At 49.3% G+C, this 23,834-nt stretch overlaps 1 protein-coding gene across 1 annotated transcript; it reads left to right on the top strand.

Moving 5' to 3' along the window:
* The first annotated feature begins 5,911 nt into the window (after window positions 1-5,911).
* PFAS (phosphoribosylformylglycinamidine synthase) lies at window positions 5,912-22,572 on the top strand. The gene is made up of 28 exons (XM_055576591.1): window positions 5,912-5,998; window positions 8,733-8,913; window positions 8,998-9,133; window positions 9,556-9,661; window positions 10,039-10,228; window positions 10,316-10,421; window positions 10,979-11,119; window positions 11,226-11,350; window positions 11,520-11,648; window positions 12,028-12,159; window positions 12,303-12,431; window positions 16,187-16,260; window positions 16,377-16,533; window positions 16,864-16,925; window positions 17,073-17,234; window positions 17,484-17,609; window positions 17,738-17,869; window positions 18,081-18,311; window positions 18,444-18,624; window positions 18,705-18,788; window positions 19,014-19,169; window positions 19,396-19,515; window positions 19,789-19,934; window positions 20,045-20,252; window positions 20,411-20,502; window positions 20,581-20,695; window positions 21,177-21,500; window positions 21,581-22,572. The coding sequence occupies exons 1-28, from the start codon at window positions 5,930-5,932 to the stop codon at window positions 21,889-21,891; spliced, it is 4,125 nt and encodes a 1,374-aa protein (XP_055432566.1). The 5' UTR covers window positions 5,912-5,929; the 3' UTR covers window positions 21,892-22,572.
* Window positions 22,573-23,834: the final 1,262 nt, after the last annotated feature.

Here is a 23,834-nt window from a genome sequence, read left to right as displayed (position 1 = left end):
ATAACGCCTAAGCATCTTTCCATCTTGCTGATCCTGCCAAGTAGAGGAACAGTTTCCTCCTTAATGCAGCCAGAGTACATCATTCCTTTTTTTTTTTTTTTTTTTACTGTCAGTCTCCATGTTCTAGAATTAAGCTCCATGAGAGCAAATATTTTTATTTGCTTTCTTCACTGCTATACCCCCAAAGCCTAAAATAGTGCTGACACATAGTTGCATGAATTCTGTGCACTCCACTGCCTATTAAGCCATAGGTTGATTGGTTGGTTGACTAAATTAGGAAGAGAAGAGGCTTTCATTAGTAAATACACAAAAATTTATCAGCTTCTTGTTTGACAAGTACTGTTCTAGGCATCAAATACAAAGAAAAATAGATTAGGTTAAAACTTCTAGGTCAATTCAGTTCAGTTCAGTTCAGTCGCTCAGTCGTGTCCAACTCTTTGCGACCCCATAAACCGCAGAACGCCAGGCCTCCCTGTCCACCACCAACCCCCGGACTTCACCCAAACTCATGTCTGTCAAGTCGGTGATGCCATCCAGCCATCTCATCTTCTGTCATCCCCTTCTCCTCCTGCCTCCAATCCCTCCCAGCATCAGGGTCTTTTCTAATGAGTCAACTCTTCGCATGAGGTGGCCAAAGTATTGGAGTTTCAGCTTCAGAATCAGTCCTTCCGATGAACACCCAGGACTGAGCTCCTTTAGAATGGACTGGTTGGATCTCCTTGCAGTCCAAGGGACTCTTAAGAGTCTTCTCCAACACCACAGTTCAAAAGCATTAATTCTTTGGTGCTCAGCCTTCTTCACAGTCCAACTCTCACATCCATACATGACCACTGGAAAAACCATAGCCTTGACTACATGGACCTTTGTTGGCAAAGTAATGTCTCTGCTATTTAATATGTTGTCTAGGTTGGTCATAACTTTCCTTCCAAGGAGTAAGCATCTTTTAATTTCATGGCTGCAGTCACCACCTGCAGTGATTTTGGAGCCCAGAAAAATAAAGTCTGACACTGTTTCCACTGTTTCCCCATCTATTTCCCATGAAGTGATGGGACCAGATGCCATGATCTTAGTTTTCTGAAGGTTACTTCCAGGTACTCATAGTCAAATGGGGGAAATAGTAAAGTAAAATGTGTAGAATGTGAGTTATAGGTACTGAGGAATGCAGGGGTGTCCCTTTTATATAGTGAAAGCCTTACTTAAACAATGATTTTCTATTTAAAAAATTGAGAGAAGTGAAGGATTCATATGATGGGGATTACAGAGAAAGAATGGACAGGTGAAACAACAAAGGCTTTGTGGTGGAAAAAAATGCAGAAGTCAGTGAGGCTGGAGGGAAGGAGGGGAAATTAAAGGTATGAAGTGAAAGAAGAGCATCAAAGACCATTGTTTACTTGCAGCAGCTTCAAATCATTTTTAGAGCAAGATAGAATAACATTTATTATAAATAACTTGGCACCACAATGTATAACTAGTTCATGTAATAAGGAATAGAGAGCTTGTACTGAATGAAATTGAATTAGGGGATACCATAACTTGTAGAATTAAAATTTCTTTAAATTTAATTGTATTTTTTATTGAAGTATATTTGATTTACAATGTTGGTGCCAAGTTATTTATAAGGCAAATATATGTTTGCAATTATTTCCCAGTATTACATCAGAGATATGTCCCTTCCATTTTCATCAATACAACAGGAATGAGAGATTCCCCTAGAGGAGGTGAAACCTCTCTCTCACTCCACTCCAGCCACATTGACTCCCTAATTAGAACACCAGTCAGAGCCTAGTCAAAATCCCAAACCTAATCATTCCTATTGCATTCAGTATTTTTTTTTTTGCATTCAGTATTTCTAAGCTCTAGAAGACCCCCCTCTATTTACCAAGTCATGAAGATGTGCTCTATATTCTGCAATTTACTTTTGATAGTTCATGAAAAGGAGAGTTGAGCTTAGTCTACAGTGATCAGACAAAGTTGAACTGGATCCACCACCACCCTCATTGGTATGATTTAAATGTTAGGTTAATTGCTTAATCTGGTGGCAGCAGGCAGGATCAAATGAGAGGGCCCCAAGGTCTGTCACAGAGTCTGGTGTTGGGGGGAGTATGGAGAGTTGGGAGCTGGCTCAGATCAAGTAATTTTGAATAGGTTATGCTTGTTCAGGGGGCAGCTGGAGATATAGGAACCAAGTCAGGAGAAGGATCAGGACCAAACTGATGAATCTGGAACTCACTGTATGAAAGTGAAAACTGGAATGTTACAGTACACAGGGAGTGCTAAAATGTGGAAGAGACAGGCCCAGACAGAGAGCTGAGCAAACCCCCAGAAGGAGCTGGAAATCAGGTATGTGATGGAACCAGGGAGTGGCTGGAGGGAAAGAATTCCAGGAGTACTCAGATGCCAAGAGTCAACAAGTGGTCTCTGTCAGAAGTGAGTCCCAAGTACAGCCTGGAATATTACCTACCAAACAGGTAATAACTGTTATATCTGGGACAGGGATGGAATTAGGGTGAGATAAGTGAGCCACCTAAAATATATTAAATGTTGCATCCCAAGTGCCTTACTTACCTCACCCTAGGCTTGGCCCTATACTGGGGAAGGGAAGAGAATGGGGCAGGAGAGGGATAAGGATAAAGACTTTTAACTTTTTCCTGTGAGTATTTCTGTGTTGCCTGACTCTTTAGAAAGACCACCGGACTGGGTACCACAGTACCAGTCCTAGCACTCCATTCCAGCTTTCTTGCCCACAGGCTTCAGGTTAGGTTTGGCTAATGGGAGACAGAGACATTTTGCAGGGGGATTCAGGACTGATGGAGAACTCACTGTTTATTCTATTTCTCTCTCAACACTGAGCTTGTGGCAGTAGTTTCCTAGGTCTACTGAACACCCTTCTTTCATGGCTCCACCTCTCTCGAAGCTCATAACATTTCTCCCTTCGTACTTTCAAGCTTGGAGGTGCTAACCACTTTATGCTGTTGCTAGGCTCTGGATGGCCCATTGCACTTTGTTGTTCCTTAATCCTGCCCATATCTCTTTAAGTAGACTATTAAATTCTTACTGACTAAACCTTTCTGAGTGTGCTGTTTTCTGATCCTGATTAATACAATCATGTATGTTCGTAGTTGTTGTTCAGTTGGTCAGTCCTGTCAGACCCTTTGCAACCCCATGGACTGCAGCATGCCAGGTTTCCCTGTCCTTCACCATCTCCCAGAGTTTGCTCAAAGTCATGTCCATTGAGTCCACTGAGTTGATAATGCCATCCAACCATCTCATCCTCTGTCACCCCTTTCTTCTCTTGCCCTCAATCTTTCCCAGCATCAGGGTCTATTCAAATGAGTCAGTTCTTCACATCAGGCGGCCAAAGTATTGAAGTTTCAGCTTCATCATCAGTCCTTCCAATGAATATTCAGGACTGATTTCTTTTAGGATGGATTCGTTTGATCTCCTTGCAATCCAAGGGATTCTCAAGAGTCTTCTCCAGCACAACAGTTCAAAAGCATCAATTCTTTGGTGCTCAGCTTTCTTTATAGTCCAACTCTCACATCCATACATGACTACTGGAAAAACTATAGCTTTGAATAGATGGACCTTTGTTGGCAAAGTAATGTCTCTGCTTTTTAATATGCTGTCTAGGTTTGTCATAGCCTTTTTTTCCAAGGAGCAAGCATCTTTTAATTTCAAGGCTGCAGTCACCATCCACAGTGACTTTAGAGCCCAGGAAAATTAAGTCTGTCACTATTTCCATTTTTCCCCCCATCTATTTGCCATGAAGTGATGGGACAAAATGCCATTTCCTTCTCCGACTTAGCAGCAGCAGCAGCAGCAGATGGGACAAAATGCCATGATCTTAGTTTTTTTTTTTTTTTCCTTTTTTTAAAATATAAATTTATTTATCACGATCTTAGTTTTTTGAATGTTGAGTTTTAAGTCAATTTTTTTCCACTCTTCCACCTTTATCAAATTTGGAAAACTCAGCAGTGGCCACAGGACTGGAAAAGGTCAGTTTTCATTCCAATCCCCAAGAAAGGCAATGCCAAAGAATGCTCAAACTATCACACAATTGCACTTATCTCACATGCTAGTAAAGTAATGCTCAAAATTCTCCAAGCCAGGCTTCAGCAATATGTGAACCGTGAATTAACAGATGTTCAAGCTGGTTTAGAAAAGGCAGAGGAACCAGAGATCAAATTGCCAACATCTGCTGGATCATGGAAAAAGCAAGAGAGTTCCAGAAAAACATCTATTTCTGCTTTATTGACTATGCCAAAGCCTTTGACTGTGTGGATCACAATAAACTGTGGAAAAGTCTTCAAGAGATGGGAATACCAGACCACCTGACCTGCCTCTTGAGAAACCTGTATGCAGGTCAGGAAGCAACAGTTAGAACTGGACATGGAACAACAGACTGGTTCCAAATAGGAAAAGGAGTATGTCAAGGCTGTATATTGTCACCCTGCTTATTTAACTTATATGCAGAGTACATCATGAGAAACGCTGGACTGGAAGAAACATAAGCTGGATTCAAGATTGTTGGGCGAAATATCAATAACCTCAGATATGCAGATGACATCACCCTTATGGCAGAAAGTGAAGAGGAACTAAAAAGCCTCTTGATGAAGGTGAAAGTGGAGAGTGAAAAAGTTGGCTTAAAGCTCAACATTCAGAAAACGAAGATCATGGCATCTGGTCCCATCACTTCTTGGGAAATAGATGGGGAAACAGTGGAAACAGTGTCAGACTTTATTTTTGGGGGCTCCAAAATCACTGCAGATGGTGACTGCAGCCATGAAATTAAAAGACGCTTACTCCTTGGAAGGAAAGTTATGACCAACCTAGATAGCATACTGAAAAGCAGAGACATTACTTTGCCAACAAAGATTTGTCTAGTCAGGCTATGGTTTTTCCTGTGGTCATGTATGGATGTGAGAGTTGGACTGTGAAGAAGGCTGAGCGCTGAAGAATTGATGCTTTTGAACTGTGGTGTTGGAAAATACTCTTCAGAGTCCCTTGGACTGCAAGGAGATCCAACCACTACATTCTAAAGGAGATCAGCCCTGGGACTTCTTTGGAAGGAATGATGCTAAAGCTGAAACTCCAGTACTTTGGCCACCTCATGCGAAGAGTTGACTCATTGGAAAAGACTCTAATGCTGGGAGGGATTGGGGGCAAGAGGAGAAGGGGACGACAGAGGATGAGATGGTTGGATGGCATCACTGACTCGATGGACATGAGTTTGGGTGAACTCTGGGAGTTGGTGATGGACAGGGAGGCCTGGCATGCTGCGATTCATGGGGTCGCAAAGAGTCGGACACGACTGATTGCTCTGATCTGACCTTTATAAAGAGGCTCTTTAGTTCCTTTTCACTTTCTGCCCTTAGGGTGGTATCATCTGCATATCTAAGGTTGTTGACATTGCTCCCGGCAATCTTGATTCCAGCTTGTGCTTCCTCCAGCCCAGCATTTCACATGATGTGCTCTGCTTTTAAGTTAAATAAGCAGAGTGACAATCAACAGCCTTGATATACTCCTTCAATAAATGCTTCTGATCATTATTACTGTTACCTTAACTAGCTATAAGTTAAAAAATATAGGTCTCCCACTCCGCTAAAAAATAAATTAGTTCATTTAGAAAAGACAAAAGTGAAAGAAAGCAAGTAAAGCGAGTAAGGGGGGTGGAAACTGAGTTCTGGACAGGAAAGGTGTGTTTTATTCCTGCATTCAGTGTTTCCCTCACACTTTGCACGGGGACAAGAGAAGCGGGGACCTGAAACTGACTTTATTTTCACAAACGTTAACTGAATATATATTTCTGGAATGAACCTACTGGGTGTAGAAATTGCCCTAGGAATTGACGTAGCAGGGCTGGGGAGGCACACACCAGGGAAAGAGGGAGGGGCGGGGCACCCTTAGACCCCGCCTCTTCCTGCGGCGCATGCGGATGACGTTAATCTGCGCGCCAGAATTCGAGGAGCCGACGGACTGGGAGAAGTGCTACCACGAGGTAAGGCTGCCGCGCGCGCTCACAAATCCGGATACTCCTACAAACTGAACCCCGTAGCTACCCATGCCAAGCTTGATTTGGGCGGCTGCAGGATCCCTACCAGGCAGAGCCGCGCCCAGCGGAGGCCTGCGTGCTTGCCTTAGTGCAGGCGTCCATTTGCGTTTGTTGGTTCCCCGGCACGGGATCCCCCACGTAAATTCATCCCCTCTCTAACAATTCATTCAACCAGCGAAATAATCTGTTGGCCTCCAGTTTTATGTCAGGTACCATGCTGGTCTTTGGGGAGACAGCCCTGATGTAGACAATCCTGTGTTTGTGCTCTTGGAGCGTCTATTTCACTGGGAACGATAGACGAAAGTCAACTGCTTTAATAATCAAAATGATTTCGGGATGTGATCATTCCTGTGAAGGAACTATGGTATAGAGAATAACTGAGGCGTCTATCTTTAGAAAGGGTCATAAGGGAAATTCCCTGACGGTTCAGTGATTAAGACTTAGCGCTCTCATTGTCGAGGGCCTTGGTTCAATCCCAGGTCGGGGAACTAGCATCCCACAAACCTCGGCAAATAAATAAATAAAAATAAAAAAAATTAAAAACCGTTAGCATGGGGTAGAGGCTTAAAGAAGGCAGAATCAAGATCTGGCAGGAGCATCCGTGGCTGAAATAAGATCTGTCCTGGAATTTGTCAGTCTACAAGTTTTTGAAATATTTTTGGTTGATAAACCGAAAGGCTTCCCTGCTGGCTCCAATGGCAAAGAATCTGCCTGCAGTGCAGGAAACCAGGGTTTGATCCCTGGGTCAGGAAGATCCCCTGGAGGAGGGCATTGCTACCCACTTCAGTATTCTTGCTTGGAGAATCCCATGGACAGAGGAGCCTGGTGGGCTGTGGTCCATGGGGTTGCAAAGAGTTGGACTCAACCTAGCATTCACACATCTGGGCTTTTGGCTCAAGCAATAGATTGGATGAGGGTGGTGTTAACTGAGATGGGAAATGGGAACTGAAGTTCTGGAGAACCGATAAATCAAATTTTCTGTTTTGACCAAAGCAAGCTATTCAGTGTTTATGAGACTTCTCCGTGGCAATGTCAACTAAGGATTCGCATGTGTGTGTTTGGAGTTTTCAGGGAGAGTCAGAGTTGAATAAGTGAGGTGAAAGTCACTCAGTCATGTCCGACTCTTTGTAAGGTTATGAAATCTGTTGGCAGATATCAACTCAAATTGTGTAAAATTGTCATTTTTAGTCAAAAATGGTTGAATGATGGCAGTTTCATTGGTTCAGTCTAAGAGATGATATTTAAAGCCACAGGTCTGAATGAAGTCACTTAAGAAGAGCATTTAGAAAGAAGAAAACAAAGGGCAAAGCCTTGGGCACCCACTCTTTAGAGGTGGAGCAGAAGAGTAGGAGCTTCCCTGGTGGCTCAGCTGTAAAGAATCCACCTGCCAGTGCAGGAGATGTAGGTTCAATCCCTGGATTGGGAAAAATCCCTGGAGAAGGAAATGGCAACCCACCCCAGTATTGTTGCCTGGGAAATCCATGGACAGAGGAGCCTTGTGGGCTACAGTCCGTGAGGTCATAAAGAGTCGGACATGACTGAGCGACTAACAACAAGAAGAGTAGGAGCCAGCACAGGTGACTGAAATGGAGCAACCAGAGGTAGAGGAATACCAGGAGAGTGGTGTCAGGAAGCCGAGAGAGGAGAGTGTTTTAAGAAGTAGAGAATGAGTAAGTCATATGCTGCTGAGAGGTTGAATAAGGTAAGAAGTTAAGTGACCTGGAAATTGGCAACGTTGCAATCTTCATTCAGTGACCTTGACAGAATAGTCAGATTCAGCCCTGAGTAAGTTAGATTTGAGATACCTGTGAGTTGTCCAAGTGAAGAAGTGAGGCAGTGAGCTTCCCACTTGTTTGGGAAGAGGCTTTGTACACCTGGAAGTGCTGTGTGCGCGTGTGTGAGAGAGAGAGAGATCAGAGCTGAATGAATGGTGCGAATCAGAAGCTCTGCGCTCACATAGGAGGGAGGTGTCCCTAAGCACTGGAGCAGCGAGGAGGGCTTCAGAGTTGGTGCCACCTGTACTAACCTCAACAAATGGGAAAGCTTTGGATAGGATAAAATTAGACATAGACATTCTAGGATGGGGCAAAGGAATGGCGAGGAGGCCAGGCAGTGTTTAGTGAGTGAAGCCAAGGTCCTTTTGAGAAGCAGTGGGATCAGAAGTTGAAAAGTAGTTGGGGATAGACCTGGAGGGTCTTTGACTGTCAGGCTTTGCATTTACCTTGAACAGGGACGTAATATTTTGAAACACTGAAATAGAGGAACTGTCGTTTGACTTTACTGGCCAGCCCAGTCCAGCTCATCCTTTAGGTTTACACTTAGATGCCACCTCCCTTAGGAAGTGTTTCCCACTCCCACCATGCTAGGTTTATCCCTTCTTCAGGGGATTCTTCCCAACCCAGGGATCGAACTCAGGTCTCCTGCATTGCAGGTGGATTCTTTACCAGCAGAGCCACCAGGGAAGCCCTTCCCTTAGGAAGTCTTTCCCACTGCCACCGTGCTAGGTTGGTACCCCCAGACCCTTGACCTTGACCGTACTGGATTGGAAATGTCTGGATGCGTTTATCCCTGAATGCCCCCAATACTTTCCTCCACCCCATCCTTAATGTCTCCAAAGCCTCAGCTGAACTGAACTTGAAACCAGTTCAACAGATAGGCTCTAGTTCATGTTATTTTTTAGGAACCTAACTCGTCTTTCCAGCAACGGACACCTGCAGAGATGTCCTCCGTCCTTCACTTCTATGTCCGCCCCTCTGGCCACGAGAGGGCAGCCTCTGAATACATTCAAAGGAAGCTGCAAAGGGAACTGCCAGAGCTGCAGGGTGTCAAGACCGAGCAGTGCTACAATGTGAACTGGACAGGTTGGGCCAGTTACTGGATTCCTGGGCAAAGTACCACTTGCCAGCGGCAGTGTCCCAACGTCTTCATGCCCTGTTTCCCTGCAGCTGAGTCCTTCCCGAGCAACAAGGAGATGAAGAAGCTGACATGGCTGTTTGGCTGCCCCTTGTTATTGGATGATGTTGCTCAGGAGTCCTGGCTCCATCCTGGCCCCACAGACCTGCTGCTGGAGGTCGGACCCAGGCAAGTGTTTCAGCCTCGAGCAACTTGTTCCATGGTCCAGAGCCCTTCCAAACACTCTGCCACCCCTGCCACTCTTATGCCTCTTCCTCCTCTTGTGATCCTTGGGAGATTTGTTTTCCCTTCACCCCACTCCCCACTTTGAAGACTGAGGCAGCTCCCAGGCATGTTCTGGAAATATAACAAGTTGCATTCCTAGACATTGAAATTGAAACATTTTGATACTGCAGGAACAGTTATGGTTTGATTTGAATGACCTTTGAAAGCACGTTTCTCAGTGCCCAGATCTAAGGCTGGAGGCCAGAGGTATGGGTGGGGGTGGGGGTGGGGAGTGGAGGTTGGAGACTAGCTGGACAGCAGTGGGCAGGATCCACCTTCTCAGCTGGGGCTCAGGTCCTAACCATCTGGTCCTAACCAATCTACAGGCTGAACTTTTCCACCCCAACATCCAGCAACATCGTGTCAGTGTGCCAGGCTGCAGGGCTGGGGGCCGTGGACCGCGTGGAGCCAACCCGGCGCTACCTGCTCTCGGTGAGGCAGTAGGCAACCAGGTGGAGATCCAGAGGAGGAGGTGGGCAGGAGATTGGGTCCTGCAATCCAAGGAAATGATGAGAAGCAGGGGAAGCAGTTTCTGATTTGAGGCCTGCCCTATTTGCAGCTTGTTCACTGCTTGAGGCTGCCTGGTCGAGAAGTAAATAGGATGGAAATCCAGCCTGTGCTCCTGTTTCTAATGTGTGCCTGCTGACAGGCACTCATGCCTGGAAGGGGCATCTTTTTCTAATCTGAGCAAAGGTGCTGGAGAGGCTAGCAGTGGGCTGGCTTTGTGTGGCTTGGAGGAGCAAGGACAACCATTTTGTCCATTCTTCAACCCTGCACCCCTTGCCCTCACTGTGTGTCTCCACCCCTAGTTTGCCCACCCACCTTCAGCTGACCTGGAGGCCATTGCCCTGGCTACCCTGCATGACCGGATGACGGAGCAGCACTTCCCCCAGCCCATCCAGAGCTTCTCTTCAGGGTGCATCCCAGCACCCCTGAGCGGCCCAATTGACGTACTGGCTGAGGGCCGGTCTGCCCTGGAGAAAGCCAACCAGGAGCTAGGTGAGCAGGGGTCCCGAAGGAAGGCCCAGGCCAGGAGAATAAGGGTGCAGTGTCCCACAACCAGCTTCTCTGGGGGTTGTCTCCTAGGTCTGGCCCTAGACTCCTGGGACCTGGATTTCTACACCAAGCGCTTCCAGGAGCTGCAGCGCAACCCCAGCACTGTGGAAGTCTTCGACTTGGCTCAGTCCAATAGGTGGGGAGGGATGGGGACATTCTGGTGTCTGAGTCTGTGGAGGTTGGAAGATCATAGGGACCCTCCATGGCTCCTTCTTGGCCTAAGAAAGTGAAAGTGTTACTCAGTCATGTCCAACTCTTGGTGACCCTATGGGCCATAGCCCGCAGGCTCCTCTGTCCGTGGGATTTCCCTGGCAAGAATACTGGAGTGGGTTGCCATGCCCTCCTCCAGGGGATCTTCCTGACCCAGGGACTGAACCCACATCTCTTATGTATCCTGAATTGGCAGGTGGGTTCTTTACCACTTGCACGACTTCTTGGCTTAGGTACCTCCCTGAGTCTGAGTACCTGGGTTCCCCATCCATCCAATAGTCTGCATCACATCTTGGTTTTATCTTCACTCGGGATCTGGATAATCCACAGTGACAGACCATTGGAAGCTTATGACTTTCTGAAATCTGTTTTGACCTGTGGCTGTAACTCTGCCTTTTATGCTGATGAGGAGAAGAAGTGGCAAGGCCTGAGACATGACCCATGTTTCCGCCCTGCCCTCCCCTCCTCACATCATCTCGGCAGCGAACACAGCCGACACTGGTTCTTCAAGGGTCGACTCCACGTGGATGGACAGGAGCTGCCACACTCACTGTTTGAGTCCATCATGAGCACCCAGGCGTCCTCCAACCCCAACAACGTCCTCAAGTTCTGTGACAACAGCAGGTGGGTGGTGCCCTTGGCTGGGCACAGGGGACAGGGTGCCCCAGGCTCCAATGGGGTAAGTGCAGATCCCAGCAAGGAAGCCAGGCCCAGAACAATATGTCCACAGCGCCATCCAGGGGAAGGAAGTCCGATTCTTGCGGCCTAAGGACCCCACACGGCCAAGCTCCTTCCAGCAACGTCAGGGGCTGAGACATGTTGTCTTCACGGCAGAGACGCACAACTTCCCTACAGGTGAGCTGAGTACCCAGGAGGGAAAGTGAGATCAGAGTGTAGGGAGGGGCAAAGGTCCCAGCCGCCCTCACCCTGGGGACCAGCAGGTCGGCTGCAAGTCCTTACTTTCAGCGGGTGGTCAGTGGTGGACCTTGCTCTTCAATAGCCATACCTCTCTCTCTCCTCACAGGAGTAGCCCCCTTCAGTGGTGCAACCACTGGCACAGGGGGCCGGATCCGAGATGTCCAGTGCACAGGCCGAGGGGCCCACGTGGTGGCTGGCACTGCGGGCTACTGCTTTGGAAACCTGCACATCCCAGGTCTCATCTCTTTGCTCTCTACCCAGATTCCTCCTCCTGCCAGGCACTGGACACTTTTATCTCCTAAGTTAAGCAGTCATCATAGGCACCTTTTCTTGGGAGAAAAGGCTCTAGAGTAGCTGGCCTTTCCCCAGCCATGGTCATGAGGACAGTGCGCCAAGAGAGACCCACGTCTGGCTTTGCAGAACTATAGTTTTCTTAAAAAAACAAAAAAACAACCTAATACAGAGTTGGACTTTTGACCATCAACTGCCCCCAAAATCCAATTTCTTAGAAAGTGTTAAGAGCTCTGATCCCAAGAGTCAGACTCTTCCTAAAGGGTCCTGGTTCCTCTGACTTCCATCTTTACCATCCATCCCTCTTCCTCTTTCCTTCCCAGGTTACAGTATGCCCTGGGAGGATCCAAGCTTCCAGTATCCAGGAAACTTTGCCCGACCCCTGGAGATTGCCATTGAGGCCAGTAATGGGGCTTCTGACTATGGCAACAAGTTTGGGGAACCAGTGCTTGCTGGTGAGGCTGGAGGGTGTAGGGGACTATTATCCTTGACATGGATATTAGTCCCAGAGGCAGGGTGGGGTGTGTGACCCAGTAAGCGCTGAGGAGCCTGGATGACTAGACCCTGTGCCCTCTCCCTGTTGACGTCCATGTTCCAGGCTTTGCCCGCTCCTTGGGCCTTCAGCTCCCGGACGGCCAGCGGCGTGAGTGGATCAAGCCCATCATGTTTAGTGGAGGCATTGGGTCCATGGAAGCTGAGCATGTGAGCAAGGAGCCCCCAGAGACAGGTGAGAGCCCCCCACCTCTCTCCAGGTCCCGCCAGCTTTTTCCCCAGCACATGGCTACTGCAGGAGTGGAATCTCAGTGGTTTGTTTTGTATCTCCTGGCTCCTGTCTCTTCTCCTCTGGACAGGCTTTTAAGGTAGGGCAGGGCTTTATGCCAGTTGGGCAGGCTCAGTCTGTGAGGCCTCTGTCCTTTCCCCAGTTGACTTCTCCATGGCAGGGGCCCACCCTGCTTAGTCAAGGCAGCCAGTGTTTTACGCAGCACCTCTTGTTTTTATCTGCAAGTTCAGTTTTTTACCCAGTACCTCTGTTTTTATCTGCAAGTTCAATTCAGTTGGTCAACATTTACTGAGGGCCCATTGGGTGCTGAGCACTGTGCTAGGACCTGTGGTGGAATCAAGATAAAGGCTGGGTACCATTTATTGAATGGTGACCAGTCACGTGGCTCAGAATTTAAAAAGCAAAGAAAGATTTTACAGTGAAAACGCTGCTCTCCCTGACCTCCAGCCACCCAGTTTCCCTCCCTAGAGATAAGCAATGTTAATTGGTCATTCTTGTACCCTGCCAGAAGTACTTCCTGCATACATAAACAGCCCATGTGTATATTTGCCTCCTCTGTTAAAACAACTAGCATGTGTACACACTTTTTTTTGGCTGTGCCACACAGCTTATGCGATTTTAGTTTTCCAAAGACAGATTGAACCCCAGGCCCCAGAAGTGAGAACGTAGAGTCCTAACCACTGGACTGCCAGGGAATTCCCCACCTATTTTTTTAATAACCATTTTATTGAGATAATAATTCATGTACCATAAAGTGTGCCCTTTTAAAGTGTATAAGTCAGTGTTTTTAGTATATTCACAAAGTTGTGCCTTAAGCACTAATTCTGGAACATTTTCGTCACCCCCGGAAAGAAACCCTGTATTCACAAGCAGTCACTCCCCACGCTCCTCCTTTTGGCCTCTGGAAACCTGTAATCTATTTTCTATCTCGAAAGATTTCCCCGTTATAAATGTGTTTGGCCTCTTTCACTTAACATGACGTCTTTATTCGTATTGTAGTATGTATCAGTACTTCATTCCTTTTCATGACTGAATAATATTAATATTCTATTATGTACCTATAACACATTTTCTTTATCCACTTATCAGTTGGTAGACAAGTGGGTTGTTTCTGCTTTTTGGCTAATTATGAATAATGCTGCTATCAACAATTGCGTACAAGTTTTATTTTGTATTTATGTTGTTATTTCTCAAGTGTGTAACTAGGAGTGGACTTGCTAGGTCTCATGATAACTGTATTCAGTCTTTTAAAAAAACCTACCACACTGTTTTCCAAAGCAGATGCACCATTTTACATTCCCCTCAGCAGTGTGTGAGGGTTCCAGTTTCTCTAGATTCTCATCAACACTTGTTATTATCTGTCTCTTTGATTACAACCATCAGAATGCATATGAAGTATCAATAGTATCTCATGGTGGTTTGGGTTTGCATTTCCCTAAGGACACATGATGTTAAGCATCTTTCCATTTGTGTGTTGACTATTCCTATGTCTTCCTTGGAGAAATATCTGTTGAGACCCTTTGCTCACTTTTAAATTGGATTATTTGCCTTTCTTATGGAGTTCTAAGAGTTCTTTGTATATTCTAGATACTAGCCCTTTATCAGGTAGATACATGATTTGCAAGTATTCTCTCCCATTCTGCGGGTTGTCCTTTTTCTTTTTTCATGGTGTCCCCTGGATCACAAATGTTTTTAATTTTGGTAAATATAGTTTATTTATTTTTGTTTTGTGGCTTTTGGCTTACAGTGCCGTGACTAAGAAACCATTGCTGAGTCAAGGTCACCTGGATTGACTTCTATATTCTCTTGTAATACTTTCTAGCTTTTATCTCCTACATTTAGGTCTCTGAAGCATTTTGAAGTTTATATATAGTATGAAGTAGGGATCCAATTTCCTTATTTAACATGTGGATATCCAGTTGTTCTAACAACCCTTTTTGAAAAAAAAAACCTTTTAGCTCTGTGGTAAGTTTAAAAGCAGAAAGTATGAGTCCTTCGATTTAGTTCTTTTTCAAGATTGTCTTGGCTTTGTTCTAGGTCTCTCAGATTTCTGTATAAATTTTAGGGTCAGCTGGTCCATTTCTTTGAAAAAGGTGGCTGATTGTGTTAGCTTGAAGATCACTTTGGGGAGTATTGCCATCGTAACAATATTAAGTCTTCCACTCTATAAACATCAGATCTTTTTCAATTTATTTAGGCCTACTAAGGTATTTCATGATTTTCAGTGTATAAGTCTTACATTTCTATTAAGTTTATTCCTAAGTATTTTTTTCTTATTGATGGGGTTCTAAGTGGGTATGTATACATCTGTACTTTGCTTTTTTTCAGCTTAGCAATATGCTTGGAAATCATTTCATACTGATGAAATCATTTTGCTTCATTATTTCATATGTAATTTTCTTTTGCAGTGAAGCTGAAACTTAGTTTTTCACTGTATGGCTTATACCATAATTTATTTAACCAGTTCTCTGTCATTCAGTTCAGTTCAGTTCAATCACTCAGTCGTGTCCGACTCTTTGCGACCCCATGAATTGCAGAACGCCAGGCCTCCCTGTCCATCACCAACTCCCGGACTTCACCCAAACTCATGTCCATCGACTCGGTGATGCTATCCAGCCATCTCATCCTCTGTCGTCCCCTTCTCCTCCTGCCTCCAATCCCTCCCAGCATCAGGGTCTTTTCCAATGAGTCAGTTCTTCACATGAGGTGGCCAAAGTATTGGAGTTTCAGCTTCAGCATCAGTCCTTCCAATGAACACCCAGGACTGAGCTCCTTTAGAATGGACTGGTTGGATCTCCTTGCAGTCCAAGGGACTCTCAAGAGTCTTCTCCAACACCACAATTCAAAAGCATCAATTCTTCGGTGCTCAGCCTTCTTCACAGTCCAACTCTCACATCCATACATGACCACTGGAAAAACCATAGCCTTGACTAGACGGACCTTTCTTGGCAAAGTAATGTTTCTGCTTTTGAATATGCTATCTAGGTTGGTCATAACTTTCCTTCCAAGGAGTAAGCGTCTTTTAATTTCATGGCTGCAGTCACCACCTGCAGTGATTTTGGAGCCCAGAAAAATAAAGTCTGCCACTGTTTCCACTGTTTCCCCATCTATTTCCCATGAAGTGATGGGACCAGATGCCATGATCTTAGTTTTCTGAATGTTGAGCTTTAAGCCAATTTTTTCACTCTCCTCTTTCTCTTTCATCAAGAGGCTCTTTAGTTCTTTGCTTTCTGGCATAAGGGTGGTGTCATCTGCATATCTGATGTTATTGATATTTCTCCCGGCAGTCTTGATTCCAGCTTGTGCTTCTTCCAGCCCAGCGTTTCTCATGATGTACTCTGCGTATAAGTTAAATAAGCAGGATGACAACTTACAGCCTTGACGTACTCCTTTTCTTATTTGGAACCCAGTCTGTTGTTCCATGTCCAGTTCTAACTGTTGCCTCCTGACCTGCATATCTCTGTCATTAGCATGTAGATTATTTCTTGTGTTTGGTAACACAAATAATGCTATTGTTTAAGTTTGTTCATTGGCTATTTTGCGCATGTGAATAATCTGGAGGGTAAATTCCTTGGAGTGTATTTAACTCAATGAATGTTGACAGATACCTCTAATGTTGGCTTCCCTTTATCCTCACACTGCTTTGTACTTGTACTAACTGTCATTCCCTGAGTGCTCTGATTCAGCCCTCCTTCTCGCAGGCATGGATGTCGTGAAGGTTGGCGGTCCTGTCTACAGGATTGGAGTTGGGGGTGGAGCTGCTTCGTCTGTGCAGGTAAGTGGGAATAGCCCAGATGCCAACTCCATGATCTCTCGGGGCCCCATGCATGGGTGAGGCGTGAGCTCCCAGCCCCCTGAACTGAGCTATGCTGTCTATATCTATCCCCCCAGGTGCAAGGAGACAACGCCAGTGACCTGGATTTTGGGGCTGTGCAGCGGGGAGACCCAGAGATGGAGCAGAAGATGAACCGTGTGATCCGGGCTTGTGTGGAGGCCCCTGGGGGAAACCCCATCTGCAGCCTCCATGACCAGGGTGCTGGTGGCAATGGTGAGAAAGGGGGTTGGGACAAGGGACTGGACCTACCTGGTCTCTGCTTGGTTCAATTTAGGGAGAGGCTCAGCAGTTGGTTTAGGTTGAGGATCTGTAATCAACCTGACAGCTCAGGGTCCCATTCTCTACCCACTACACATTCTGAACAGGCCCAGGGTTGAGGGTGGGAGCCTGCTACCATGGGATAGTTGGTGGAGAGGGTGCAGCAACGGTTCAAACAGGGATGCACAGAATTAAGGGCTCTTCAGGAGGCTGGGAACAGCCTTTTTGTTTGCCCGGTGCCTACCGTGGCCATGTGAGCACCTCTCCCGGGAACGCCCCCACCAGGCAATGTCCTGAAGGAGCTGAGTGACCCTGCTGGAGCCGTCATTCACACCAGCTGCTTCCAGGTAGGTCGTCCTCTGTGAAATCTGCCCACCTCCCTGCCCGTGCCAGTCCCAGCAGCCCCACCCGTCTTCCCCTCACTCCCAGCAAGATCGTAAGACTTGGGAGCAACCGCTGACCCTTCTTTTTCGTCCTCCCTCATGGATGTGCAGCTGGGGGACCCAACCCTGAATGCCCTGGAAATCTGGGGGGCTGAGTACCAGGAGTCGAACGCACTTCTGCTGAGGCCCTCTGACCGGGACTTCCTGAGTTGTGTCAGCGCCCGGGAACGCTGCCCAGTCTGCTTTGTGGGCACCATCACTGGAGACAGGAGAGTGAGTTGGCCCGGGGAGTCAGCAGCGGATGCTGTAGGTGGACTTGAGCTGCCGGGGCCCAGGAAAGAGATGAACACAGGGGAGCCGTGAGGAATAGCATGTAGGCTGTGGGGGTGGGGGTCGGGGTGGCTCAATAGGAGAAGCCAGATGGGGTGGAAAGAGCACTTCTGCCCTGCTTTCCAGAAGAGTTCACTCCCTGCTGGTGGTCATAGCCTCAGCCCCCCTGGGTGGTGTCCCTCTGGTCTACAGATAGTGCTGGTGGATGATCGGGAGTGGCCTATGGGCACAGGTGGCCAGGTGGATGCGCCCCCCACTCCTCCCCCAACCCCTGTGGACCTGGACCTGGACTGGGTGCTGGGCAAGATGCCCCGGAAGGTACGTGGGGGCAGGAGGCGTCTCCCTTCCCTGGCCCGGCCCCACCCTCTGCCCCACACGTGCCTTGTCACCTGTATGCCCAGCGCTCCACCCCAGTGCTCACACCCCTGTTGCTGTCTGTGTCACAGGAGTTCTTCCTCCAGAGGAGTCTCCCCTTGCTGCAGCCTCTGACTCTGCCCCCAGGGCTGAGCGTGCGCCAGGCTCTGGCGCGGGTCCTCAGGCTGCCTGCCGTGGCCAGCAAGCGCTACCTCACCAACAAGGTCCTCCCTGCACCCTGCTCCACCCCCTTAGCCCTCTGCACCCCTCCCTCTGCTCGCCCACCCCAGGAACGGCTGCGGGGGTCCATCAGGGAGGGAGAAGGGTCAGGACAGAGGCCTCACCCCCTGCTGCCACCCCCGTCTTGCATGTTCAGGGTGAGCCAGGCCACCCCCCTGTCCCTGAGCCTCTGGCCAGCTCCCCCCGGTTCCTCAGGTGGACCGTTCCGTGGGCGGCCTGGTGGCCCAGCAGCAGTGTGTGGGACCCCTGCAGACCCCTCTGGCAGATGTGGCGGTTGTGGCACTGAGTCACCAGGAGCTTGTAGGGGCCGCCACAGCCCTGGGAGAGCAGCCAGTCAAGAGCCTGCTGGACCCGAAGGTTGCCGCCCGGCTGGCTGTGGCCGAAGCCCTCACCAACCTGGTGTTTGCTCTGGTCACCGACCTCCAGGTGAATCCCCTGCGGCTTCTGGCCTGGAACTCCAGGCCTGTGGGACACAACCACGTTCACCATCCACTTATCTGCTGGCCTCCAGCCTCCCTACACCATGCTCTCTCTCTAATGCAAGTCTGCACTTCCCAGGATGTGAAATGCAGCGGGAACTGGATGTGGGCAGCCAAGCTCCCAGGGGAGGGTGCAGCTCTGGCTGACGCCTGTGAGGCTATGGTGGCAGTGATGGCGGCCCTGGGTGTAGCGGTGGACGGTGGCAAGGACTCCCTCAGCATGGCTGCCCGGGTTGGCTCTGAAACCGTGCGGGCTCCTGGTGAGGTCTGGGTGCCAGGGGGCAAGGGGCAGGCCTGTGGGCTCGGACTCCACCTCACATGCTTATGCCTTGCTCTGCAGGGTCACTGGTCATCTCAGCCTATGCTGTCTGTTCAGACATTACAGCCACTGTGACCCCAGACCTCAAGCGTCCTGGAGGGAAAGGTATGGTTTCTTCCCCCTCCTTCATGCGTTGTGTATTCACAGCTCAATTCTTTGTTTGGGGTCTGCTTAATGAGTTCTCAGGTTGTCTCAGCACTGGGGCTGTGGTGCCTTCCGGGGCTGATTATTGGGGTGTCTTACCACATCCTGGGAGCCTCAGTGACCCTGCATGGCAGAACGGGTTCTTCTGAGCCATTGGTCTCCCCTCTGCCATCCCTCTTCTCCCAGGCCACCTGCTCTACGTGCCACTGAGTCCTGGGCAGCACCGGCTGGGGGGCACAGCTCTGGCTCAGTGCTTCTCCCAGCTTGGCGAGCAGCCTCCCGACCTGGATGTTCCCGAGAACTTGGTGCGAGCCTTCAGCATCACCCAGGGGCTGCTGAAAGGTGAGTGGGGCTCTGGGGGAGATGGTCCCTGAGGCTGACATGGGAAAACAGGCAGTCATCAGCTGAGCCTGTGAGAGTGGGGCAAGAGGGACCCGATCCCTTTTTCTCTGGTTCTCTGCTGTAAGCCCACATTCTCACACTTGCCCTCTCCTGACTGTCCAGAAATGGGGGTGGGGCCGCCAGGTTTGGGTCTCAACACCACTAAGCATTTTTCTCCTTCCTCCAGACCGCCTCCTCTGCTCAGGCCATGATGTCAGTGATGGAGGTCTCATCACTTGCCTGCTAGAGATGGCCTTTGCTGGGAATTGTGGGATAGAGGTGGACATCCCTGCACCTGGGGTCGATGGTGAGGTCTAGATTCGAGCAGGTCTGCCTGTCCCCATCCTATGGACCCTGTGTCCCTTGTTTAAAGACTGGAGTGTCCCCAACTCCTTCCCTCCCGAGTCTCCTTTTGTCTTTACTGATCACTGAGCCAGGTGACATTTCTGTTCCTAACTGCACCCCTCTGAGAGAGCCTCACCCCACCCCGATCCCTGCCTTTGTTCATACTTATCCCCCGACTCCACCTCTGAGTCCCTACCAGTACCCCAGTCACCTTGACGCCCCTGTACTCTCCCAGCCCTGCCTGTGCTGTTCGCCGAGGAGCCAGGCCTGGTGCTGGAGGTGCAGGAGCCAGACCTAGCCCAAGTGCTGATGCGTTACTGGAATGCTGGCCTCCACTGCCTAGAGCTGGGCCTCACAGGCGACACGGGGCCCCACGCCATGGTGAGGAAGTGAAGAGTGGCAGGCCTGCAGAGGGCGGGTCTTGGTTCGCCTTTGCCAGCCTTGGAGGCACCCAAGGTGGACATCCTGAAAGATTTGCACCCCCTACCCAGGTCCGGGTGTCGGTGAACAGGACGGTGGTTCTGGAGGAACCTGTTGGGCAGCTACGAGCCCTCTGGGAGGAAACCAGTTTCCAGTTGGAGCGGCTACAGGCAAAACCACACTGTGTGGCCCAGGAAGAGCAAGGGCTGAGGGAGCGGGCAGGGCCCACCTACTGCCTGCCACCTACCTTCCCCAGAGCTTCCGTGCCTTGCGAGCCTGGTGAGGGAGTGTGTGCAGAGGCTTGGCTTCCCTGGCACTGTGGGCCTTGGGGAGGAGCCTGGAGCCTGGATGTGGGATCCTGCCCTGGACAAAGTGTCTAGGGGACTGGGGTGCAGAGGTAGCCCTCTGACCCAAGGACACTCCTGCTCCTCCCCCAGGTGGTCCTGCCCCCCGAGTCGCCATCATTCGGGAAGAGGGCAGTAATGGAGACCGGGAGATGGCAGATGCCTTCCACTTGGCTGGATTCGAGGTGAGCGGGGTGCCTGGTGGGGCCGGGGCTGGACTCAGGCCATGGGCCTTCTGATGCCTCTCTTCCCCCTCCTGCCAGGTGTGGGATGTAACCATGCAGGACCTGTGCTCTGGAGCCATCGGGCTGGACACATTCCGCGGCGTGGCCTTCGTAGGTGGCTTCAGCTATGCAGACGTCCTGGGCTCTGCCAAAGGTGGGTGTGGGGCCTCTGCCCACCCGCTCCCCACATCTTCCTAAGAGCTGCCTTAGCCCTCTTCCCTGCCTGAGAACTGGCCTGTCACCTCTGCGAGGCCAGCCAGGAGCCAGCAAAGGCCTGCAGTAACTTAATGAGGCTGCGGGCTGGGTGCCGCCCTGTCAGACGCAGCAGCTGCCGCTCAGCGTGGCTAGGGCTTTCTGTTTTTCAAGAGAAGCCCAAAAATCCAAGTTAAATGTTAGGCGACTAAATAAAAAATTTTGAAAATGCTCTGCTGGCTAAGCAGAAAGCTCGTCCTGGGCCATCGCGGGCCCAGGAGTTGGCAACACCTGTTTCAAGCAGGTAAACCTTCCCTGGTGTTTGCCAAGAGCTCCTTAGAATGGGGGAGATCCTGGGCAAGTGTTAACAGGGCATGCTAGGACAGAAAGATGACAGTCCCCTCTTGCTCCAGGTCTCACCCCAGCTTCCTGTTCCCTCCTAGGCTGGGCGGCTGCTGTGACCTTTAACCCGCAGGCCGGGGCTGAGATGAAGCGCTTCCGCCAGCGGCCAGACACCTTCAGCCTGGGAGTGTGTAACGGCTGTCAGCTGCTGGCCCTGCTGGGTTGGGTGGGAGGCAGTTCCAGTGAGGAGGCAGTGGAGATGTGCCAGGAGTCCTGGCCGGCCCGGCCCGGTCTCCTGCTACGCCACAATCTGTCTGGGCGCTTTGAGTCGCGCTGGGCCAGTGTGCGCGTGGGGCCCGGGCCAGCCCTGATGCTGCGAGGGATGGAAGGCGCGGTGCTGCCCGTGTGGAGCGCTCACGGGGAAGGTCAGGCTCCGGGAAGGCTGGGGTAGGGGGAGGGCATGAGGGAGCTTGCTCTTACATCCCTTGTCCCTGCTTCATCACAGGTTACATGGCATTTTCTTCTCCGGAACTCCAAGCCCAGATGGAGGCCAGGGGCTTAGCTCCCCTGCACTGGGCAGATGATGATGGGAACCCCACGGAACAGTATCCCCTGAATCCCAACGGCTCCCCAGGGGGTGTCGCTGGCATCTGCTCCCCCGATGGCCGCCACTTGGCCCTCATGCCTCACCCGGAGCGGTCTGTGAGGCCTTGGCAGTGGGCCTGGCGACCTCCTCCATTTGACACTCTAACCACCTCCCCCTGGCTCCAGCTCTTCATCAATGCCCGGAACTGGACCCAGGAATGCAGCTGCTAAACAGGCCGGAAGGCTACCCTGGGCCCTGTGGTTCGTACCCAGGGTATCTTTAGAAGTACCTCATCAGTTCAGTTAAGTTCAGTCGCTCAGTCGTGTCTGACTCTGCAACCCCATGAACCGCAGCACGCCAGGCCTCCCTGTCCATCACCAACTCCTAGAGTTTACCCAAACTCATGTCCATTGAGTCGGTGATGCCATCCAACCATCTCATCCTCTGTCGTCCCCTTCTCCTCCTGCCTTCAATCTTTCCCAGCATCAGGGTCTTTTCAAATCAGTCAGCTCTTCGCATCAGGTAGCCAAACTATCACAGTTTCAGCTTCAACATCAGTCCTTCCAATGAACGCCCAGGACTGATTTCCTTTAGGATGGACTGATTGGATCTCCTTGCAGTCCAAGGAACTCTTAAGAGTTCTCCAACACCACAGTTCAAAAGCATCAATTCTTCTGCACTCAGCTTTCTTTATAGTCCAACTTTCACATCCATACATGACCACTGGAAAAACCATAGCTTTGACTAGATGGACCTTTGTTGACAAAGTAATGTCTCTGCTTTTTAATGTGCTGTCTAGGTTGGTCATAACTTTCCTTCCAAAGAGTAAGCATCTTTTAATTTCATGGCTGCAGTCACCACCTGCAGTGATTTTGCAGCCCCAAAAAATAAAGTCTGACACTGTTTCCCCATCTATTTCCCATGAAGTGATGGGACCAGATGCCATGATCTTAGTTTTCTGAATGTTGAGCTTTAAGCCAACTTTTTCATTCTCCTCTTTCACTTTCATCAAGAGGCCCTTTAGTTCTTCACTTTCTGCCATAAGGGTGGTGTCATCTGCATATCTGAGGTTATTGATATTTCTCCCGGCAATCTTGATTCCAGCTTGTGCTTCTTCCAGCCCAGCATTTCTCATGATGTACTCTGCATATAAGTTAAATAAGCAGGGTGACAATATACAACCTTGATGTACTCCTTTTCCTATTTGGAACCAGTCTGTTCCATGTCCAGTTCTAACTGTTGCTTCCTGACCTGCATACAGGTTTCTCAAGAGGCAGGTCAGGTGGTCTGGTATTTCCATCTCTTTCAGAATTTTCCACAGTTTATTGTGATCCACATAAAGGCTTTGGCATAGTCAATAAAGCATAAATAGATGTTTTTCTGGAACTCTCTTGCTTTTTCCATGATCCAGCAGATGTTGGCAATTTGATCTCTGGTTCCTCTGCCTTTTCTAAAACCACCTTGAACATATAGGAAGTTCACGGTTCATATATTGCTGAAGCCTGGCTTGGAGAATTTTGAGCATTACTTGACTAGCGTGTGAGATGAGTGCAATTGTGTGGTAGTTTGGGCATTCTTTGGCATTGCCTTTCTTAGGGATTGGAATGAAAACTGACCTTTTCCAGTCCTGTGGCCACTGCTGAGTTTTCCAAATTTGCTGGCATATTGAGTGCAGCACTTTCACAAGATCAAGTACCTCTTATTATTCCCAAATGTGTCTTGAACAAACAAGGACCAAAATGCCAAAAAAAGACCTCAGCTAATTTTATTAATCTGCCTCCCTTTGTCTTAGGATGTTGGATCTGTTTTCAGTCCTGTTCTTGATGGGCCCAGGAAGCAGCATGTGCTTCAGAGAAAGAGCCTGCCTGGGAAGTTAGGATGCATGCAGGCTGGGGGTTTCCATTGCCCCACTTCACTGCACCACGTCACTCGTGTCACTTATCTGGGTTCGGAGGGGAAATCCTGTGTCCTATCCCCCTATCATCAGGGTTTAAGGGGATGGGGGTGGACAAAAGCTTACAAGTCAGGACCTGGGGGTTCTCATCTGAAAGACAGCTAAAACTTTCTTTTTAAATGGATTCTTTTTAAATGCAGCTCTGTGCTAAGTGGTAACAGACTTTGGCAGCCTCTCTGATAGTGTTTCCAGCTGTGTCATAGGGGTTGCCCTGGTGCT

Source organism: Bubalus kerabau, chromosome 4 (assembly GCF_029407905.1).
Source record: "Bubalus kerabau isolate K-KA32 ecotype Philippines breed swamp buffalo chromosome 4, PCC_UOA_SB_1v2, whole genome shotgun sequence".
NCBI classification, from domain to species: Eukaryota; Metazoa; Chordata; class Mammalia; order Artiodactyla; family Bovidae; genus Bubalus; species Bubalus kerabau.
The sequence above is the reverse complement of the archived record's forward strand: the minus strand, read 5'-3'. Positions and strand labels throughout refer to the sequence as shown.